The 18,785-nt window shown below is 37.1% G+C and overlaps 1 protein-coding gene across 1 annotated transcript; it reads left to right on the plus strand.

Annotated features, from left to right (window-relative positions):
- Positions 1 to 552: 552 nt before the first annotated feature.
- Positions 553 to 12,835, plus strand: LOC139142921 (uncharacterized). Its single transcript, XM_070713117.1, has 5 exons — positions 553 to 832; positions 8,248 to 8,384; positions 9,455 to 9,586; positions 12,220 to 12,310; positions 12,831 to 12,835. Exons 1-5 carry the CDS (start codon positions 745 to 747, stop codon positions 12,833 to 12,835), a joined length of 453 nt encoding a protein of 150 aa, XP_070569218.1. The 5' UTR covers positions 553 to 744.
- Positions 12,836 to 18,785: the final 5,950 nt, after the last annotated feature.

Raw genomic sequence — 18,785 nt, forward strand, 5'->3', positions numbered from 1 at the left:
TTTTAAGTGTTGGGGTACTTTAGAAATGTTTCCGCGTGTCCCATGGCCTTTGTTTACGCTGACAACGATCAGATATTAATGTCTAGACGCTGGAAATCCAGAGTCAACAGTGCACTGCAGTGAGGGCCCGGTTGAGAACAGCTCTCCGTGAAAGCTGAAATATTTTTTACGGGAATTTCGGTGGTATACAATGTTTATTTGATCATTCTGTTCTTAAACATGTTTTCGGGTAATAGTTTTTAAAATAATGTGTGAAATTTATGTATATTTGGCAACGGTCAGGCCACAAATGCCAGGTCAAAGTGTGGTTGAAAATAGGGCGTGATGAACGACTACTGGAACAGCTGCAGTGTTCCTTTTTGTTGTTGCTGCCCTTTAGCCTTTGCTCGTGTGACCCTTTTTGTTGTTGCCGCCCTTTAGCCTTTGCTCGTGTGACCTTTTTGTGTGATTGTTCGTGAAGTCAGACCTATTGCCTACATCCAAAACAAGGAAGTCTCGCAAATCCCGTTAGCGGCGAAGCGTGAGTAGCGATTTTCATTAAAGCGGCCGAGTTTTGGGCTGGGGAGTATACGAAAACGAATACGAAATTAACTTCAGCATTGTTGAAAACTACTGTATTCTACTCAGTATACAAGTCTAGTCGCACACATTGTCTATTTTTGACACCTGGCCGCCCAATAGCCTATGACCCAGATCGTGGAAATTTGAAGAATTGCCCATAACACTGAAAATTTGGTCAAGACAATGAATTTACAACTTGGACATCGTAGAGGAATACCTACAGCTGGTTTTCTAAGTGTATTCATCATTACGTGTCTCCTTATTCGCCAAGGTAGGTCGAATATGCGTTCACGAAAGTGTACGGGAAACCCGCATTGTGTTTCACCTATATATTAACCAAAATAAGTTCTATTTTCCCCACTTTTCAAACGAAAAAATGAGAGAAAGCAGTTACCTACAAACGAAGAAAGTACGGTGCCAGTCTTTGTGAACTCGAAATGCCATCTTTTGTCTGTACTATGGCACTTGGGGAGCTGTTCTTCGTGATCGAAATGTGCCCACGAAAACTCTGGTCCATTGGGAGGCTAAACAAATCATAGGATATCACATATCCTATACATTTCCTGGTAGCAAGCTTGTAAAACTGATATGAGCCTGTATGTCTTTCTCGAATGGCAACCTTTTTGTGTTGCAGCCCAAGGCAATCACAAGTATAATTGCACATTTATGCACAAATACACCAGTAAACCGTTATTTTAAGGATATTTGTACAGATATTCTACATAGATACATACATACATGCATGCATGCATGCATACATACATACCCAGTACGTACGTACGTACGTACGTACGTACGTACATACATACATACATACATACATACATACATTATACATACATACATACATACATACATACATACATACATACATACATACATACATACATACATACATACATACATACATACATACATACATACATACATACATGCATGCATGCATGCATACATACATACATACATACAAAACACATACTGACAAAGATGACATAGACCTACATATATTGTATGAGATGAAGATATATATTTGTAAATACAATGTTATAAGACTTAGGAGAGATTTCTAGTTTGTATAATTATGTAGATACTTCAAAGCTAGATAGATTGATAGAGAGATAGTAGATTGAGAGATCGATTTGATGAATAAACAAATGGTACTGTGTCCAGAAGAACACAAGACAACATGCTGATATTCGATTACTCTTTGTTTATATTGTTTTAATTGATATGTTTATCGTACTAATAGGGAAGGGAATCGAGGGAATTATTAAGCTATCAGATTTGAGCATTTTTCTGATACTTTGCTGTCAGATTCCATGGAATCCTAGGTCAAGCCACAATCACATTTACTGTTCCATTGAGTGGCATGAGATAGTGAAAAGATGGTGAAAGAAAAGTGATTCACAATGACAGTAGCGGCATTTTAATAGGGTTTTTAACCTATTCACCCCAATATTGCCTGTGGACAGGTCCTCACTCATCATTAATAACAATGTGGTTTGAGTCAATCCATGGTGGTAAATGGTTAAAATACTGAGTTAAATTTGCCTGGTATATAGGTCTACCAGATTGTTGTGGTGATCTGAACTTGCTCAGTGACACACTTTCACTTGACAAGGGACATTTGAAATGGATACCTTCATAACGAAATGAGTTTTTCAGGAATACATACTAGGTAAACTTTGAATTGAAATCCACAAAAATAGCAAAATTGTGAAAATATGAGGCCAGAGGTCATGGAAGCGCGGCAACTGCAGATGCCTTCGATTGTCAACTTTCCTTTCATCAAAAAGTCTATCTTAGCCAAAGCCATCAAGCAAAAGCTCTCAACTTGAAGGGAAGAGGACATCCAGTACAAACCTTACCATTAAAATCAAATGTTAGAGTAAAACATACATGTAGTATTGTTGCTTTTGAACTGATTTGAAACATGTGGAAGAAACTCAAGAGGATAGTAAAAGTAGCCCACTAGTCAGTGTGGCTTGACTAACTGCCAGAAACATCGGCGTTATGTGGATGTGCTGTAGAGACACTGAAGCATAATAAAATTCCAAACAACACTGACAGTACTGGTAATTGACTGCATGCATGCTTGGCTCTTCAGTAAATCTATTTTTGGAGTCCCATGTTATAGTAGGCATTGATCCAGTCGTGTTAGTACAAGAGATGACCTTATTCAGATTGGTAAAGATATCTCAGTTTGGGCTGACAAGTGTCGTAACTTTGGCATATCAGAATTGCAATGTAACGTTGTACTGGGTTGATAGTCATGTCAGAAGAGCATGATTGCCATTGCAGAGAATGTAATCTAAATCTGACTTGGCATATGTCTTTCAAGCTGGTTTTGTGAATGGATGCATGGAGCACACTATTACCATTGATAACCTTCAGACTAAACAGAAGTGGCCGTAAAACCCGCATCTCTCATGCATGCCTGGTTTTACGACTGAGTTCAGATTGACCACTTTGCGTCAGAGTAGCACCGGTGCTGGGCCGGAGCCGACGTAAAATTATCAATGTGGACACGCTGCGTCGGCCTTGGGCCGACACAGTTTGGTCCCGGTGAGAAGGGGGTTCAGGGCCGACGCAGGGCCGACGCAAAATTTGGTCCGACGCAAATCGCCTGTGTGGACACGTTACGTCGGCCCTGGTCCCAGTTGACGCCCTCACATGTTCATTTTGAGTAACGCATTGGCGCGTAGAATATGGCGGTTCGTGAGACTAATTGGAGCACGGAGGAGATGTAAAATGACGAGTGGTAGTCATATTTGCCCTTCTTGTGCGTAAAAACTGCTGGAAAATCATGAAGAGTTGAAACAGCGCGCCAGTATTCAAATCCGCAATCTTGAACCTTGACAGGTCAGAGGTCACAAAGGACGGCAAATTTACGTCTTCTCAAATTCAGGTATCGGTAAGTGCGGGCACGGACCAAATCTGCTCCCCAAAGGATGATTATTTTGCGTCGGCCCATATTTCATATTTCAGCCAATGTGAACAAGGCATACGTAACTCAACAACGATGGGCATGGTTTAAACAGAAGGGTCAAGCGAGCTGCATGTACAATGATCCAGCCAGGGAACTAGAGCAATAGGACTATCTATATAAACCAGGTGCATTTTGGTTACGGTGAGTCTGAAGTAATGATGACAACATCTAATTTTTTCCCTGAGTCTGTTGCTTTTCTTACTCTAATGTTGACTCACCCATTAGGAAATATCATGAAGAGAGGATAAAATATTGTGATTGCAGTGATAAAAATATTTTGCATGAAATTCCTGTAATACCGGTATTTTCATGTTTATAATTTTGTTGAAATGTAAGTATTACATAAGCTACATGTATCTATCAACAATTAGTTACCCAATTTTTATTAATTTTCAATTAATTATTCCAACCAAAATTGACAAAGTGTCCCTGTGCTCTGAGTTGATTTTACGTTTATGGTCCCATTGACAGCAATTGCCACTCCAAATATTTCTCCCAGTAGATTTTACTCAAGTGCCTCAAAGCTGCCATAAACATTTATTTCCCCGGTAACACCTTCACTATACTATGTTACTGTGACTTGGATTAACACCTCAGCTTCTATGTGTGTATTCTACAATCGTCAACGTCACACTCTTGAACAGGAGGGTGCTAAACGGTATCCATGCTTCTTGTATTTTAAAACACTTTGACTTTTAAAGGGCACAGGTCATCTCTCAGGTGTGTATGAGATATATCAACACAACCGTTTGCACACTGAAGCATTGATAAGAATTTTTCATATTACATAAGTTGATAGTAAATCAGTGTCAATAGGTCAATAGGGTTTTTTTGATATTAAGTGAATGAAGAATGATTTATTTCACTGATGTAGCTGACTATTTATAGGCCAAGAAAAATAAAAAAAGGTTGTTTCTCATCCTCACGGGTCAATTCAGACCCGCCGCGTCAATCTTTTTTCTGCTCTTGAGGAAATAAAATGAAAAAAAGCACAATGCACTATAGCACAGTGCTGTGTAAAATAGAACTTGTAAACAAAACAACTGACACTAACATTCCATTCAGAACTGTACACAAATATTACTGTTATATTAAACTGTCAAAACTCTGCAGAAATGTTGAGCATTCTTGTTGGTTGAAGAATAAAATAAAATGAGAAGAAAAAACCTGCATCACAGCATCATTTTTGCAATATGTCTAGGATAAGAAACAAACTTTTTATTTTTCTTGGCCTTTCAGATAGCATCGTCGAAGCAAGAAAACATTGTGACACAAAATATGTGCACACATTATGATGTATTCACGCAAACTCACATTCAGCAGTATTTGACTTTTATCAAAAGACAGTCCGGTAACTTCAATTTTGCCACGGTCAAAACTTGCCTTAATACTGACTCGTGAGTAGAAACTGGCCTGTTGGTAAAATAATTATTCGTGTGACCAGAAAATGTGGAACTTGAACAAATGACCTAATCTGACCTACAGTACAAGCATGCATGTATAGCATAAATCTTTTGAAAATCAACATAGGACCTGTGGGTTAAGGTTGCAAGAGTACATGTACAATGTAGGTGTGACCCTGAAAATTTCCAATATTGTATATGTTCAGGTATGAATTTTACTAATCACTAACTAATTAATAGTTTTGTGTCTTTCGTGATGATCAACACGTATGCATAAGCCTCCCTAATGATACACAACATAGAGCTCTCCTTGACCCACCAGCTGAAAATATGCAATGCATTTCTGACTGATTTACATACAGACAATCATCATACATGCGCATATATGAAACGTAACAATTAGGTATTCATACATTTATTTGTAAGCTGACAACAGCTCCTTTCTTCTACAGAACAAAAAACATGTACATCCATATTGATTATCTGATTCAAAATAATCTCCACGGCACAGTTGCTACAGAAATAGAGAAATTTTGATCATCCCTTCATGTTTTAGTCAAATTTGTATGGTGACTTTTGAGTTTGGTTGTACTGCATAGATAGTGTTATAACACACCACATGCTCATTCCATGTCGCGATACGCCAGAATACGTCACGTGACGAGAAAATAGATACGTCTAGTCCCCATCGGATCGACAAAAGTGACGTCAGAGGGTATTTTTTGAAAAGCTATTTCCCTAGGGAAATAGTTTTGACCAAATTTGGAAAAGTGCCCGGTCACGTGACCGTAGTGTCGTCTGCAGCTTTGCAACAATGGCGGGTGACTAGAACGTGATGTGCGTCCAGGATAGGTAACGACACATTCTCTGAAACAGATTTTCCAACGTTTTCCAACATTCCAACAGCGTAGGAACTTGAACAGCTCATCGACGGAAAAGATTAAAGTGCAACTAAGGATGTCGCTAGGTATGCTTAGAAAGATAGTGGTACTACGTACGTACAACTAAAACCGCTGTGGAAACATCGCCCAGTAAACTTGTCACAATGGATTGCTGCGGTGCAAAATATCAAAACACATTAAAAACTATCTAACAATACAACATGAGCATGTGGTGTGTTATAAAACACCTATAGCCTAGTGTTTATTCGGGCTATAGCGCTCGTCTCTTACCCCTCGTGGCCGTGAGTTACCAGAAACACATCGCTATACCCCTCGGCCTACGGCCTCGGGGAATAGCGATGTGTTTCTGGTAACACACGGCCCCTCGGGGTAATAGACGGGCGCTATAGCCCTCATGACCAGGCAATAGGTGTTTACTATTTTGGTATGGTGTACATAGTTCAATGTATCAGGAGATATATTTCTTCTAACATACAATAATGTTGATGTGCATCGCTCCTTAAAATAACGGTCTTCCAGGTCAGAGACCAGTTTCTTTCCGTCAATGGCCAATAAAAATTCCTGTCCAATGGGCCATAGACCAGTATTTCTCTCCATTATGACAGAGGCATTACCTAATGCTGGTGAAGCATGACATCCAATATTATTCATATGTGCAAACTATATCAACGATTTTGTTTGTGTATGCAAATTTGATGATGTCAAGTTACTGTCAATAATGCATATTCATGTTCAATGTACCTAACGTATAGGGCACTGCAGAAATATAATCCGGATGCTACCATTGCAAGGTATTTTACGCCCAAAAATTATGTTTCCGAAATAATTCTTCAGGTACTCGGGGTCCTTAAACGTTGATCATGAAAATATTTTTATTTTTTAATGCCATCATTAACATCAAACATAAAGAGATTTTTACAAATGTGAAAACAAGTTAATGGTTTTTATATAGGATAGGTTTACGGAAACAAATTTTTTTGTTTGGCCGTATTACAATTAGCTTCAGACAGCATGCAGCAGAGACTAATGTGTCAAAGATTTTACTAGAGGTGAAAACGCAATATGAACTTGAATATTCAGCCAGTCAAATTTGCAGTGAATGCGTTCCAATTGATATTATAGTTATGTCCAGCTACATGCACGTAACTAATTAGTGATATGAAGAAAATGAAATTACTTTTTAAAAGTCTATATATTGAATGCAATTATGTTTGTATCCTTATATATAATGTTATATTGACTGTATTCTGAGGAGTATACTGGGAAAAGTTGCCATGCCTTCCCAGAACCATTAATTAGGACAGAAGTCAGTTTCAGGCCATAACAGGTGACGTGTGGTTAACAACTGAGGAACTCTGGTTCAAATATTAAACTGAGGAGGCATGGTAACATTTACCAGCTCACTGTTTTAACAAAAAAACACATTTGATCAATATGGGTAATGGGTCTCACATATGTAGGATTATCACTGGTATTGTTGAAGGTAAATGACCTTTGGAGAGATTGATTATGGTTCAGTCACCAACCACCTGTTTTTTAAGCTACAGCTGTGGTCTGAACTTCTGTCAAAGAATATCGTACATACATGAAACTTAAGCTTTCATAGAAAAATATAAATAATGTTAGGTATATCATATCATAGTAAAATATTGGCTGACCAGCAGCAGATAAAATACTTATTAAAAGGCAAAGGATAAAACCGCAAAAAGTTAAAATTTATACAGTAACATACTAACCGACCGTAAAATACTTGCAAAATCTCAGAGAATAATACGCTGTAACACATGTTTTGGATACAATCCTTCGTCAGCAATTATATGTCATATGTGCGTGATGACCTGGGGAGAGGAAATTTCAGTTCCAATTCAGTTTGCTCAAGAGGGAGTTGAACTCTGTCGGTGTGCATGCAGCACCCTCTGTCCGCAATAAAATTTATAAACGTACTGCTGAGACTAGAAGACACTGTACAGTAATTTTGTACCTGTGAGAAAAAACATTAGCGCACTCTCTAATTCTGAACTATAGCCAGAAATTACTACCCGTTTCTTTAGAAGTCTTTCTCCGGCGATAAACTGCATGCACATCTGGTGTTTGGGAGAACAGTCCAACCCTTTCTATCTTTTGGATATTAATCACTTGTCAGCGGCCTGCGATGGGTTTAACCTGGATTTGAATGAACCATGGTACAAACAAAACTATGCGCACAAATGCTCATAGAAAATACCTGTATTCCTTTACATGTTAGTGTATAATTTGTTCATACATTGTACATCACCACCACATCCTCCCGTGGATGTACAGTTTGCAGAACACCATGCATTCTTTCCATCCTGGATAATGAAGCAGTGACACAAAACATTTTTTAACTGGCATCACACGCCTTGCTTTATAGGCCTTGCGTCTGGTCACTGCCCTGAGTGCAATGGTTACGTCTGTAACTGTGTGTCAGTAATTCACAACAGGACTGTTTCATCTGAAGCCACCTTACAGAACTGTGACAACCCCATTGCTATTACATTTGTAGTTGAGGTAAGTTTACCAATATTCTGAATAATCAAGACATATTTTATGCGAATACTTTTTCTGACAAATATATGCAAATCACAGCTTAATTTATGTAAATTAATATGCAAATTGGTCATTTGTCTGCAACTTTAAACCATAGAGAACACAGCTATAGACTACAAATATTTAACATAAAAAAAATATGGAGTGTATATTTCTGTTGTCAACATCATGCAGGCTAAAATGTTATTTAATGAAGTGCGCAATTAACACACAGGGGACACCTGCTTGATCAATTATGTAGTTCATGTATGTGAAGTGTTGGACAAGTTCGACACCACATGGAGAGTTTACTAGAAATTCTTTCAGTACTGAAAAATATTAAAGAAGCCAAGGAGAAATGAAATTGTACTATTTCGAACCCAGAAAGGAAAGGACAGAGAGGCTTTAATCCCTGAATTTCCTGTGAATGGTACACTCCTTGAATGTCACCTTTAACCCTTTGAGCACCAAAGTCGATTTTGTAACCTTTATAAATATATACCACAGTCAACTTTTCTGATTTTTGCCAAAAATTTGAGAAACAGACTGTAGCCAATGAAATGTGATATTCATTTGGTCCAAAATTATGAAAAAAACTGTCAGAAAAGTTCACAAAAATTGGTAAAATATTGCATAAAATATTGGCGGGAAAATACAGCAGTCAAATTGTTAAAGCCTCTTGGAAAGTTCTGGAGTCGTCTTGTAAGATAAAATTGATTCCTATAAAGTCCTGCAAAATTGATATTCAACCTGTTATTTTCGAAATATCAAGATGATCAATCATGATATTGTAAAACTGATATGTACAATAATGTATGTAATAATGAGAAATCTGAAAAATGATGCTTGAAAATGGTAGTTTGGACCTTAGAATAGAAATTGAAATTTAATGAAAAGTCCTCGAAATTTATGTGACTTTTGACTGTATGGATCATGCTGACAATCATAACATTGAGGATAATTTGGTTAAATCAACTGCTGTACTCGTAATGTATTCATAGTCAAAGTCGTGTTTATTTATCAGTTCTGTTTGTGTTTATTTATTCATACAGGAGACTTCATTTAACATACATCTGCAACACACGTTCAGCAATGAAGATGAAACAGTGGGGGTAAAAGGCTGGAATGGCTTTCGTCTCCATGTCAATCTGATGATGATCAGCCCTTCCAAGGTCAACGTCATGGTAAGCTGTAAAATAAAAAACAAAAATTATTCAGTTTGCTGTTTTACACATTCAGCTTCGCATATCACTACACAGCTAAGTGGTTCAAGATCACCCACTCGTTTTTGTCATTGAATTATGTTCCTTGGACCTGATAAATTATTTATTTACCTCAAGTAATACTGATTATTGGACCTGTTTTGATGTCAAAATGTATACCCTGTAATAAAAATATCTATGATTTAGGTTAATAATGCTTTGCTGTTTTTCAATTAAGTGAGGAGAATTGAAAGACTTAGCCTTGGAAAGTTAGTATTTATTCATACACAAATGAGTTCTCAAAGTTTCATCAAAAGGATAATATTGACTTTTAATTATGTGTATGGCCTTTACCATACGCCCGGCTAGTCATGACACTAGCGACATGAAATTATTTTTGACAGACACTGTTTACTATTCAGTGACATTTTATTTGTCTCATGAATTTCCTTGACATCTTAGGAAATTAAATTTCCACTGACAGATTCTTCAGTTTAATGAATGAAGGGGAGGGGGAGGGGGGGTGGAGGGGAGAAGCAATGACATCTGTGAAATTAATTCTAATGAAAGTCAACGTATTTTTTGCTGTTCATACTTCCTCTCTTAAATGGTTTTAATTAATCTAGTAGTGCGTACATCAGATTATGTGACTGAAATAGCCCTCCCCTTATCATTTTTGAGGTAAAACAGGGGCTAACTGATGTCAGTAAAATGGAAAAAAATAATTTGAATTTTTCTAGATCATGAAATATTCAACATAATATCAACAGCAGGCCATGACGAAAAAATCCCTTATCATAGCAGTTAATGCCATATTCATCAAATAAGATATAGAGTGAAAGTGATGACTCCAAAACATTTTATTTTGTGTCTCAACCATACTATCAATTGAGAAAATGTTTCACAGTTAGTGTAGTGCACTTTGTTACTCAACATTTGATTGGACAAGCCTCGGGGACAAGTAACACTGGAAAAGGGTCTTTATTGTTAAGTTTCTTGTCAAGGCTTTGTAAAGACCCCATCCATGATCCACTAACATTTTGACGTTTGGTGACATTCGATGCAATGCATCATCCTAATCACTTGTATCATGTAATGCATTATTTACCACACTGTATAAAAATTGTATCATCTGTTAAAGGAATCATTGTTTGTTCTACCTGTTGTGTATGAATATGGATACTTTCTTATTTACCCAACTTTTGTAAAGCATGGTTACCATTTAGAATGGTATAAAAATGAACTTTGTAGATAAAGACACTTGTAATAAATAATTATATCATTGCAAATGGTGAATGGCAAATTTGTAGCTTCTCCACATCGGAATCAATACCAGAATGTCCTGTGTGATGGCACAAGACCACTAATTTAGTTCCGGGTTCGTTACTCACGACGATAGTTCGGAAGAAAAATAGTGCAGACCTTGAAGTTTTGATATCTGCATGGATGCATGTTTAGTTTGAACTTTAACGTCAAGAATTTTTGTAAAGATGTTTTTCTGCCTGAATCAAAATGCAGACTGTTGTGAATAATGGCTGAAGCTGTTGGTGGTAATATGAGGAGTTCTAGGGCTAATAGAAATCATAACAATAAGCCTGAATTTTGTCAAAAACACCATTGAGGGCGCTATTTTCATCGCTATCTCAAAATTCCGGGGGCTTGCCCACACGAAAAATTAATGTGTAGTCAAGCTGACATTGACCTAACACATGTTAAGAGGATTCGTGCCGCTGAATGTTTTAAAATAGGAAAATCGAGCTCAACGTTACTGTGATGGCCTATGGGATATTAATTAGTGGTCGTGTGCCTGATACAGGGAACAATAATTTTGTGATGTGTAGTCAACTGAGACTGAAATTAGTGTACCGTAGATAAACTGATCTGGAATTTGCTCTGGTGCAGTATTACATGTAAATGCCGGAGGCCGCTTGTAACTTTTTTGATAGTCTATTCCATTTGCTCTAGAGCAATGGATGTATAGTTTACTAATACCCAAGGCTGTTTTTTGCTGTTTTGAGCATACAAAACCAGACTGGAGAATTCAAGTTTGGCAGGGTACTTGTATGTCTCTTCCATAGTTGTTATCTCAAACGTTACTTTCATGTTAATTTCTGTCTGGAGGCTTGATTTTAAGCTGTGCAGCCTAAAGCGTCTATTATCTTGAAGATGTTTACATTACTTTCAATCCTCTCATGCCCGTCAAAGAGAGTGTTTCCTTTAGATCTTGCATGCTTTACACTTAAAAACCGAACATTTTGTGTATTTTAAAATAAAAATATTACTGTGAATACATATTTTCGATTGTAATAAATTATCAACTATTGTATTTGCCATATTGAAATTTATAAAGACCGTGAGTAAGATGTGCTTTTTTGCAGTGCATGTGATTACGTTTTATTTCATTTTCAACAGTGAGTTCATATAATGATTACTAAAGAGGAGCTTACCAGCAGCATGATATTTTTTGATTGATTGTTCAAATCTGTTTGCCTTATTTTGTCATGTAAGTGCACTTCCGCTTTTATTGCATTACTAGAAGCCTGTCTGTTTCTGGGCAATTTGAAATAAATCGGTATTGTCTTAGACTTGCCATGTTTTCTCTATCTCATCAACAGGCAATCTTCAAAATCTTTGGAAAAGAACAAGCAGTTGTGTTGGATAGATCATTCGACATCAATCGACACAATTGTTCTATTGTGCAGTTTGGTAAGTGTATTTTCCAGTTTATTTATTTGTATCAATTTCGTTTGACAACTGAACTTTAGTCCAGCCATGAATGAGAAGCATACTCTACAATGTGTTTTGTATGTGCTAGTATAATCGTTTGCATTTCAACATACCTTAAGGAGGAAACTGTGAATGCAAAGATGTACATGTTTCACCAAAAGCATATTCTGAACACATTACCAAAAATTGCATGTACTGTCCTTGTTAATGTCACCTTTCAAATTGAAGATATGTACACAATCATTATCAAGTTTCAGAAATGCATTCCGCGCAAACATTGAAGAAATGCAGCACAATCATATCGCCTTTTTGGAAATGCATACAGAGTAAACACCTGTTGTGAATTTAGTAACAGTTCTTACTTGGTCGAATGAACTGGTTATCAATTATCGTAATAAGATTTCACAACATTTACAGTCAGCATAGTCATTTGCCAGTAAATGTCATTGGCTGCACACATCATCTAAATTGGATTTGTGGATTATGTAATTTTTCACAGTTTAGGTGCAAGGATGTGTATTTTTAATGAGATGTAGACATTGATGTGTTTTCGTGATCAGTTTACCAAGGAAACCTCCCTTGCTCTGTAATCTTCTAATAGAATTATCAGTTTATTTGGCATCTGTAGCAATCATAAACCCATGCATATATCTACAGTTTCAATTGTGTAAATCTGCCCTGGCCCTCTGATATTCATATCATCTATTTCCGACAAAGAATAATTCAGAGATGATCTAACTTATCTACCAATGTCACAGAGCTTTTGGACTGTGGAAAGTGTTTACTAGTAATGGTGCGTCATTACGCTTGGCTACTATTTGATGGCCACTTATCAAGTAAGTATAGGCAACAAAACCTAGTCTACTTCAAAGTTCTATTTTAACTAATGAAAAATGGCCGACTTTGTCCCTTTAAAGGGCCTATGACATCACTTCCAAAATTTTTATTTTTCCCATAAAAAAAACTCAGCCAGGGGACGTGTCTATGGATTGCATTTTGTGTCAGATCGGGAAGATGTGCGCAAATGGCGAAATTTGACTCCTTTTTTCATGCCTGGTGATCAGGGGCCTCTTCGCACTTGAGCCAGGCAGAGTATTTGCATATTGACCAACAGTACAATGACGTCACTTGTTCCATGCAATTGACACGAAAGTGTACTTAGCGGTACTTGCATAAATTAGACCACAAACAAAGTGTTGGCTAGAATTCAGAAAGTGATTTCGAGAAATTGGCTTGAAGGCACAAAGGCATACCAATTTGAATCAGAGTTGGATTTTGACTCTGAAGGACAAAGCGCGAGAGGACCAAGCAGTACAATGCTCGAGACAGATTGGAAAGTACGATGAGGCTACGTTTCATCTTTTTGTATTAACTAAGACAGTATAAGTCTTAGTTTGCAATTTTCACGGTGGATTTTATTTAATAAAAAGTGGAGCGATCCAAGAACTGAGTGTTTCGGTTCAATGAGTAAAACATACATTGCATGTCGTAGCTGCAGTACAGTAGTTGTGCTGGACGTCGTCTTTGACAGCTAGAACTATTATTTTCTTCGAGCATGAGACAATCGAGCAATCGACCCATGTTCCTATGCATTTTCAGAGCAAACGAATCCTGCAAAAAGAGATGCGTATATACGGCCTATTTTGTACATGTTTGGAATGAAGGAAAACAAAGAAAGCTTGTCGCAGCATTGTCGGGTTGCCATTTTGAATCGACGTCTTCACAATTGTGTCGATACGGGAGCTGCCGCACAAATGTTTCCCGATAAATGAGGATGTGACTTCGACTGTCATCCTTCTTGTGATGTTTATTTTTCATATTTGGCACAAAAGCATAGCACACCTAATTAGATAGCCTGACAAGTCATTTTAATTTACTTAATCTGCATGCATGGCAATCGGCCATACGTGACATGTCGGGGATCTCATGAAACGACCATGTCACTAAAAGCAAACTAAAACTTTTAAGCACTACAATGTTCTCTCATATGCGCTGCACGCTGGGTGTATGTTCTGAACAAAGGAAAACTTGCCTCACACCCTTAACAACGGGTTTACACGTTTGAGTTAAGTCTGGAGTTGACACCGGAGTAAATTTAAACCTGTGTCAGTTGGACGTGTGAACAGACAACACCAAACTAAAAAAATTATTTTAAAATTAATTCGGTGTTGGAGGCTGGTTCAGGTTTAGTGCTTGGTACTAAACAATGGCCTCTTTGCACGTGTGACCAGAACACCGAACTAACACCGAAGTATATCCTGTCTTCGGGCTTGTGGTCATTACCACAAAGGACGGTGTTCAAGCAAGAAGCTTTCGCGATCGCGGCAACAATTGGTCAAGGAAGAGATCAGGCTACTAATTTCAATCTGGAGAGACGAAAAAAAAAACGTCATCGATATGATGGACAGCACGACGAGGGATCGACAAGTGTATGAAGTCGTCGCTGCCAAGGCCAGGGAGAAGGGACTCGAGAGGACAGCGGAACAATGCCACAACAAAATCAAACGTTTGAAAGCTCAGTTCAAGTCCGTGTCCGACAACAACTGTCGTAGTGGCAGAGCAATAAAACGATGCCAATTTACGATGAGTTGTGGGATAGTAAAGGAAAAGCAACTGGTAGTAAAGGGAAAGCAACTCCACACATCGTTCATATTTGGGTTGTTTGAGTTTTGTGTATGATATTGTATATAATATGAGTGTATATCATGTTTGACCGTTTTATGTAAAATGTTGCTTAGCCATGGCGAGACGTACCCGTAATCTCCGTGTCTTGTGTTAATCCGCACTGGAGCGGAGAGACTACTGTGACACTGCGATCCCTTGCCGCTACATTTCGAAAACAGAGTTTTCTTTATCAGTCGCTTAAAATTCATTTGATTGGTGAGACGTGTTGAATGTTGATTGTTTTTATTTGGTAATATGTTGTTCCACCTACGTTTGTTGTTCAAGTAGGAAAGCTAAAATGTCTACTGTTTGATCTTGTTGTGTTTGTTTAGGTTTGTGTGAACCTGAGTTTGAGCTATTGTAGTTTTTGTGAAGTCTGGCGCTTATAAGTGTGTCACCTATATTTCCGTTCCTTCAATATGCGATTATTGGTTGGTTTTGGAACATTTTTTAAGTGTTTCGTCCTTTTCAAGCTCACTCCAGTTTTCTGTAAGGGCTTGCTTGATTTTTGTCGTTTCGACGTACGCGCTAAAACTTTGATTGTCTGAATTTTCCGTACATAAGAGTCTGATCTTAATATGGAATAGATACCGACATCAGACGGGGCGAGGCCATCAATATTCTTTCCTAGTAAATTTCTTCGGCGAAGGCGTCTCGATTAGTTGACAGAACACAACAAGAGCGTAGACAGCAGCTGCACGATATGTGGGTCCGCAATTGCAAGCAATCGATTGTTCTTTAGCCCAGATATCGCTGAGGGCGCTTGACCCGAACTAAATTTATACCTTGTGTATGACGTGTAAACGTGAGATCGCTTAGATCGCTGATAAGGAATATTTACAGAGCGACTAATCAGATTCCCTAAGCTCTAAAAAATACAAGTGTAAACCCACCTACTGACATGAGATTTGCGAAAGTGTGAAAGACTATTGCCCGTGTTAAGATAGGTCGTCAGCTGAACTTCAAAAAACCAAAAAAAGTCGAACCAGTTGGGCTAGGGGTACACGCTCACTTGTAACTTTACTTGTCTTTTATCTTGACAAAGGGGCGATATGCAATGCAAGGCAGTGACGTAAGCTAACTTCACTGGGCCCAAAGAGTGATTTTACATTTGGTTGTATGGGCGTGCCATAGGCCTTTTAAGATGACATAGAGGCATATAATACTATGGCTACCTTAGCTTACAAACTCTCTGTGCCTCAATCTAGGAATTTCTTAAAATGTCTTTGCATGAGCCTTATACCAACCAGTATGTGTGATTTAAAAAATGTTGAAACCATTTAGATATTAGGCGGTATGTACTGATGACACGTACACGTAGCTCTTATAAAACATGAAGAAAACTAATAAAATTTCTGAAACCAGAGTGGAGATTTGTTCCATGCTAGAAGTTATTCATTCCAATGACTAACATGTTTTGTAATTGATTATAAGAACCCATGAGATCCAAGACACATATCAGTGTCCTTCTATCTTATTTATAGTGTAAGCCAGAAATAACGCCATCGAAGTTTTTGCATATTATGACTGTATGCAGGGCATGGATAGACATTTCAACAGCAGACCTCACATTGTAAACTGATGATCAGAATAAAATTAGAACTATTGACAAACAACAAAAATAAGTACAAATAATTTTCGAAGAATAAAAATGATAAAATTAATACAAGACTTTAGTTAAAAATTGATTTAAAATCATCAAAACATCATCAAAACAGCTTCAAAAAATGTCATCTCTGCCCCTTGAAATGAGCTAGCAAAGCGAAAGCAGTCAAAAAACTTCCAAAAACACACCAGTGAAATTCAATTTGGCATATATATTTAGGTAGCATGCCCCTCGGAAGTGAAAGACTTAAACTTTCTCTCCAAATTTCGTCTTGAAATCCTTCAACCATTCTCTTTCAAAATAAAGAATAAAAATTGGGTGTTGCTGTGCGATTTCGGTACCAGAGAAACAAATTACCCAAGATTTACCAATATTTAAAATTCAAAATGGCTGCCATCCCTATGTTAACTCTATCGAAAAAAAAATTGTCGAATTTCGAAAAACTAAGATGGCAAAAATTTTTCCTACACCAAAAGCTTGAATATGAACCCTCACAATTGGTAGAACAGAAAAGAACTAAAAATTTGAGATTCTGAAAATCTGCTTCCAAGGTGCATTCCAACTTAATCAACAATTCCTCCTCAGAGTTGTACCTAATGAAGTAACAGGGTATGAAGCAATCTAGTATTGTCAGAATGCCCTCTTGTGAAAAAGCTGTGCAGCAATATAAAGAAACTGCACATTTTAACAGGAAAAATAATCCCACACCAAACAAACGTTCTTCTGAAAATTTCCTGGGAAGAGAATTCTATTTGCTGATGCCAGTTTTACTCATTTGTCATCTGCATCCATTTTCAGACTCACCAGGTGGTATGAGTGGTGGTGGCAAGATCGGAATAGCCATTGTGGTGTTGTTCTGGTCATCGCAGTCATCACATCTCTGATCTGATGGTGCGTCATTACGCTTGGCTACTATTTTATTATTATTATTATTATTATTATTATTATTATTATTATTATTATTATTATTATTATTATTATTATTATTATTTTTCTAATTTTATTTAAAGCCTTCAAAAAAAGAGAAATACAAAAACTGATTCAAAGACAATTTAAAAAAACCAAAACCAAAACCAAAAAAAACCAACAAAAAACTGTATTAAATGAAAACACTCTGTACAAGATAAAAGAAAACCCAAGTTAAAAATGGTCTTATAAACATATTAAGAAGATAGCGCCTGTGTAAATCTTTTGCTAGCATCAGCTGGCGAATACTGTCAGTCAGCCCATCTGGCTTTAAACATGTCTTCATATTTTTACGGATCAACTGAGAGTATTGCTTGTCAAAAATATACACCAAAAGTGAGATACCATTTCTGACACAAATTATATAACATGTGATACTAAATCAGCCTCTAATCTACCACATAAATGCATATTCAAAAGATGTAGGTAAAAACAACATGCATTAGAGTTATTACTAAAGATGAATTTCATCAAATCAAGAGAACTGATTTCAAGTGATGTATCAATTTTCATAACAGTAATGGGGTTCAGGAAGGAAGTACTTCTACAATAATTGTGAATGCAAAACCCAGCTTTAAGTAATTTTGACTTGATTTTTTCGGCCTGACATATAGATGATTTAGACATATGTACACAGTTAATATCCTACATTAAAACTGGTCTTATGGCAGCATCCCACACATAAGCAAGTACATTACAGACAATGTGGCCATTAAATTAATCTAGCGCCTTGAAGTGCATAGAAAGATTTCCTACATGCATTTATTCTATTTGTAATGTGTTCATTAGGATTAAACGATGAAAGTGTAACACCTAAATATCTCACACTTATACATTCATCTAGTCTTACAGCTGCACTCAGTGACCAATATGGATGTAGTGTACATGTAAGTGTACTGACCGAAAATAATACAGTTTGTCTTTTTAGGATTTAAACACAAGCCATGATTTGTAATATATTTGCAATCTCGATCGCATTTTGAAGACAAGAAACAGAAAGCTAGCTAACATTAAGTCGTCAGCATAACAAAAAGCATTAAAGGACAAATTATCAATCCTGATACCACAATGCATGACGACAATTCATCCACTAAATCTTGATAAAACAAATTAAAAAGAAAGGAGATGATAATCCTCCTTGACGAGTACCTACAGACACCACAACTGGTTCACTCAAACTAGAACCCCACTTAATTTATACGCTTATATGCCTTTACT

This window comes from Ptychodera flava, chromosome 1 (assembly GCF_041260155.1).
Source record: "Ptychodera flava strain L36383 chromosome 1, AS_Pfla_20210202, whole genome shotgun sequence".
NCBI classification, from domain to species: Eukaryota; Metazoa; Hemichordata; class Enteropneusta; family Ptychoderidae; genus Ptychodera; species Ptychodera flava.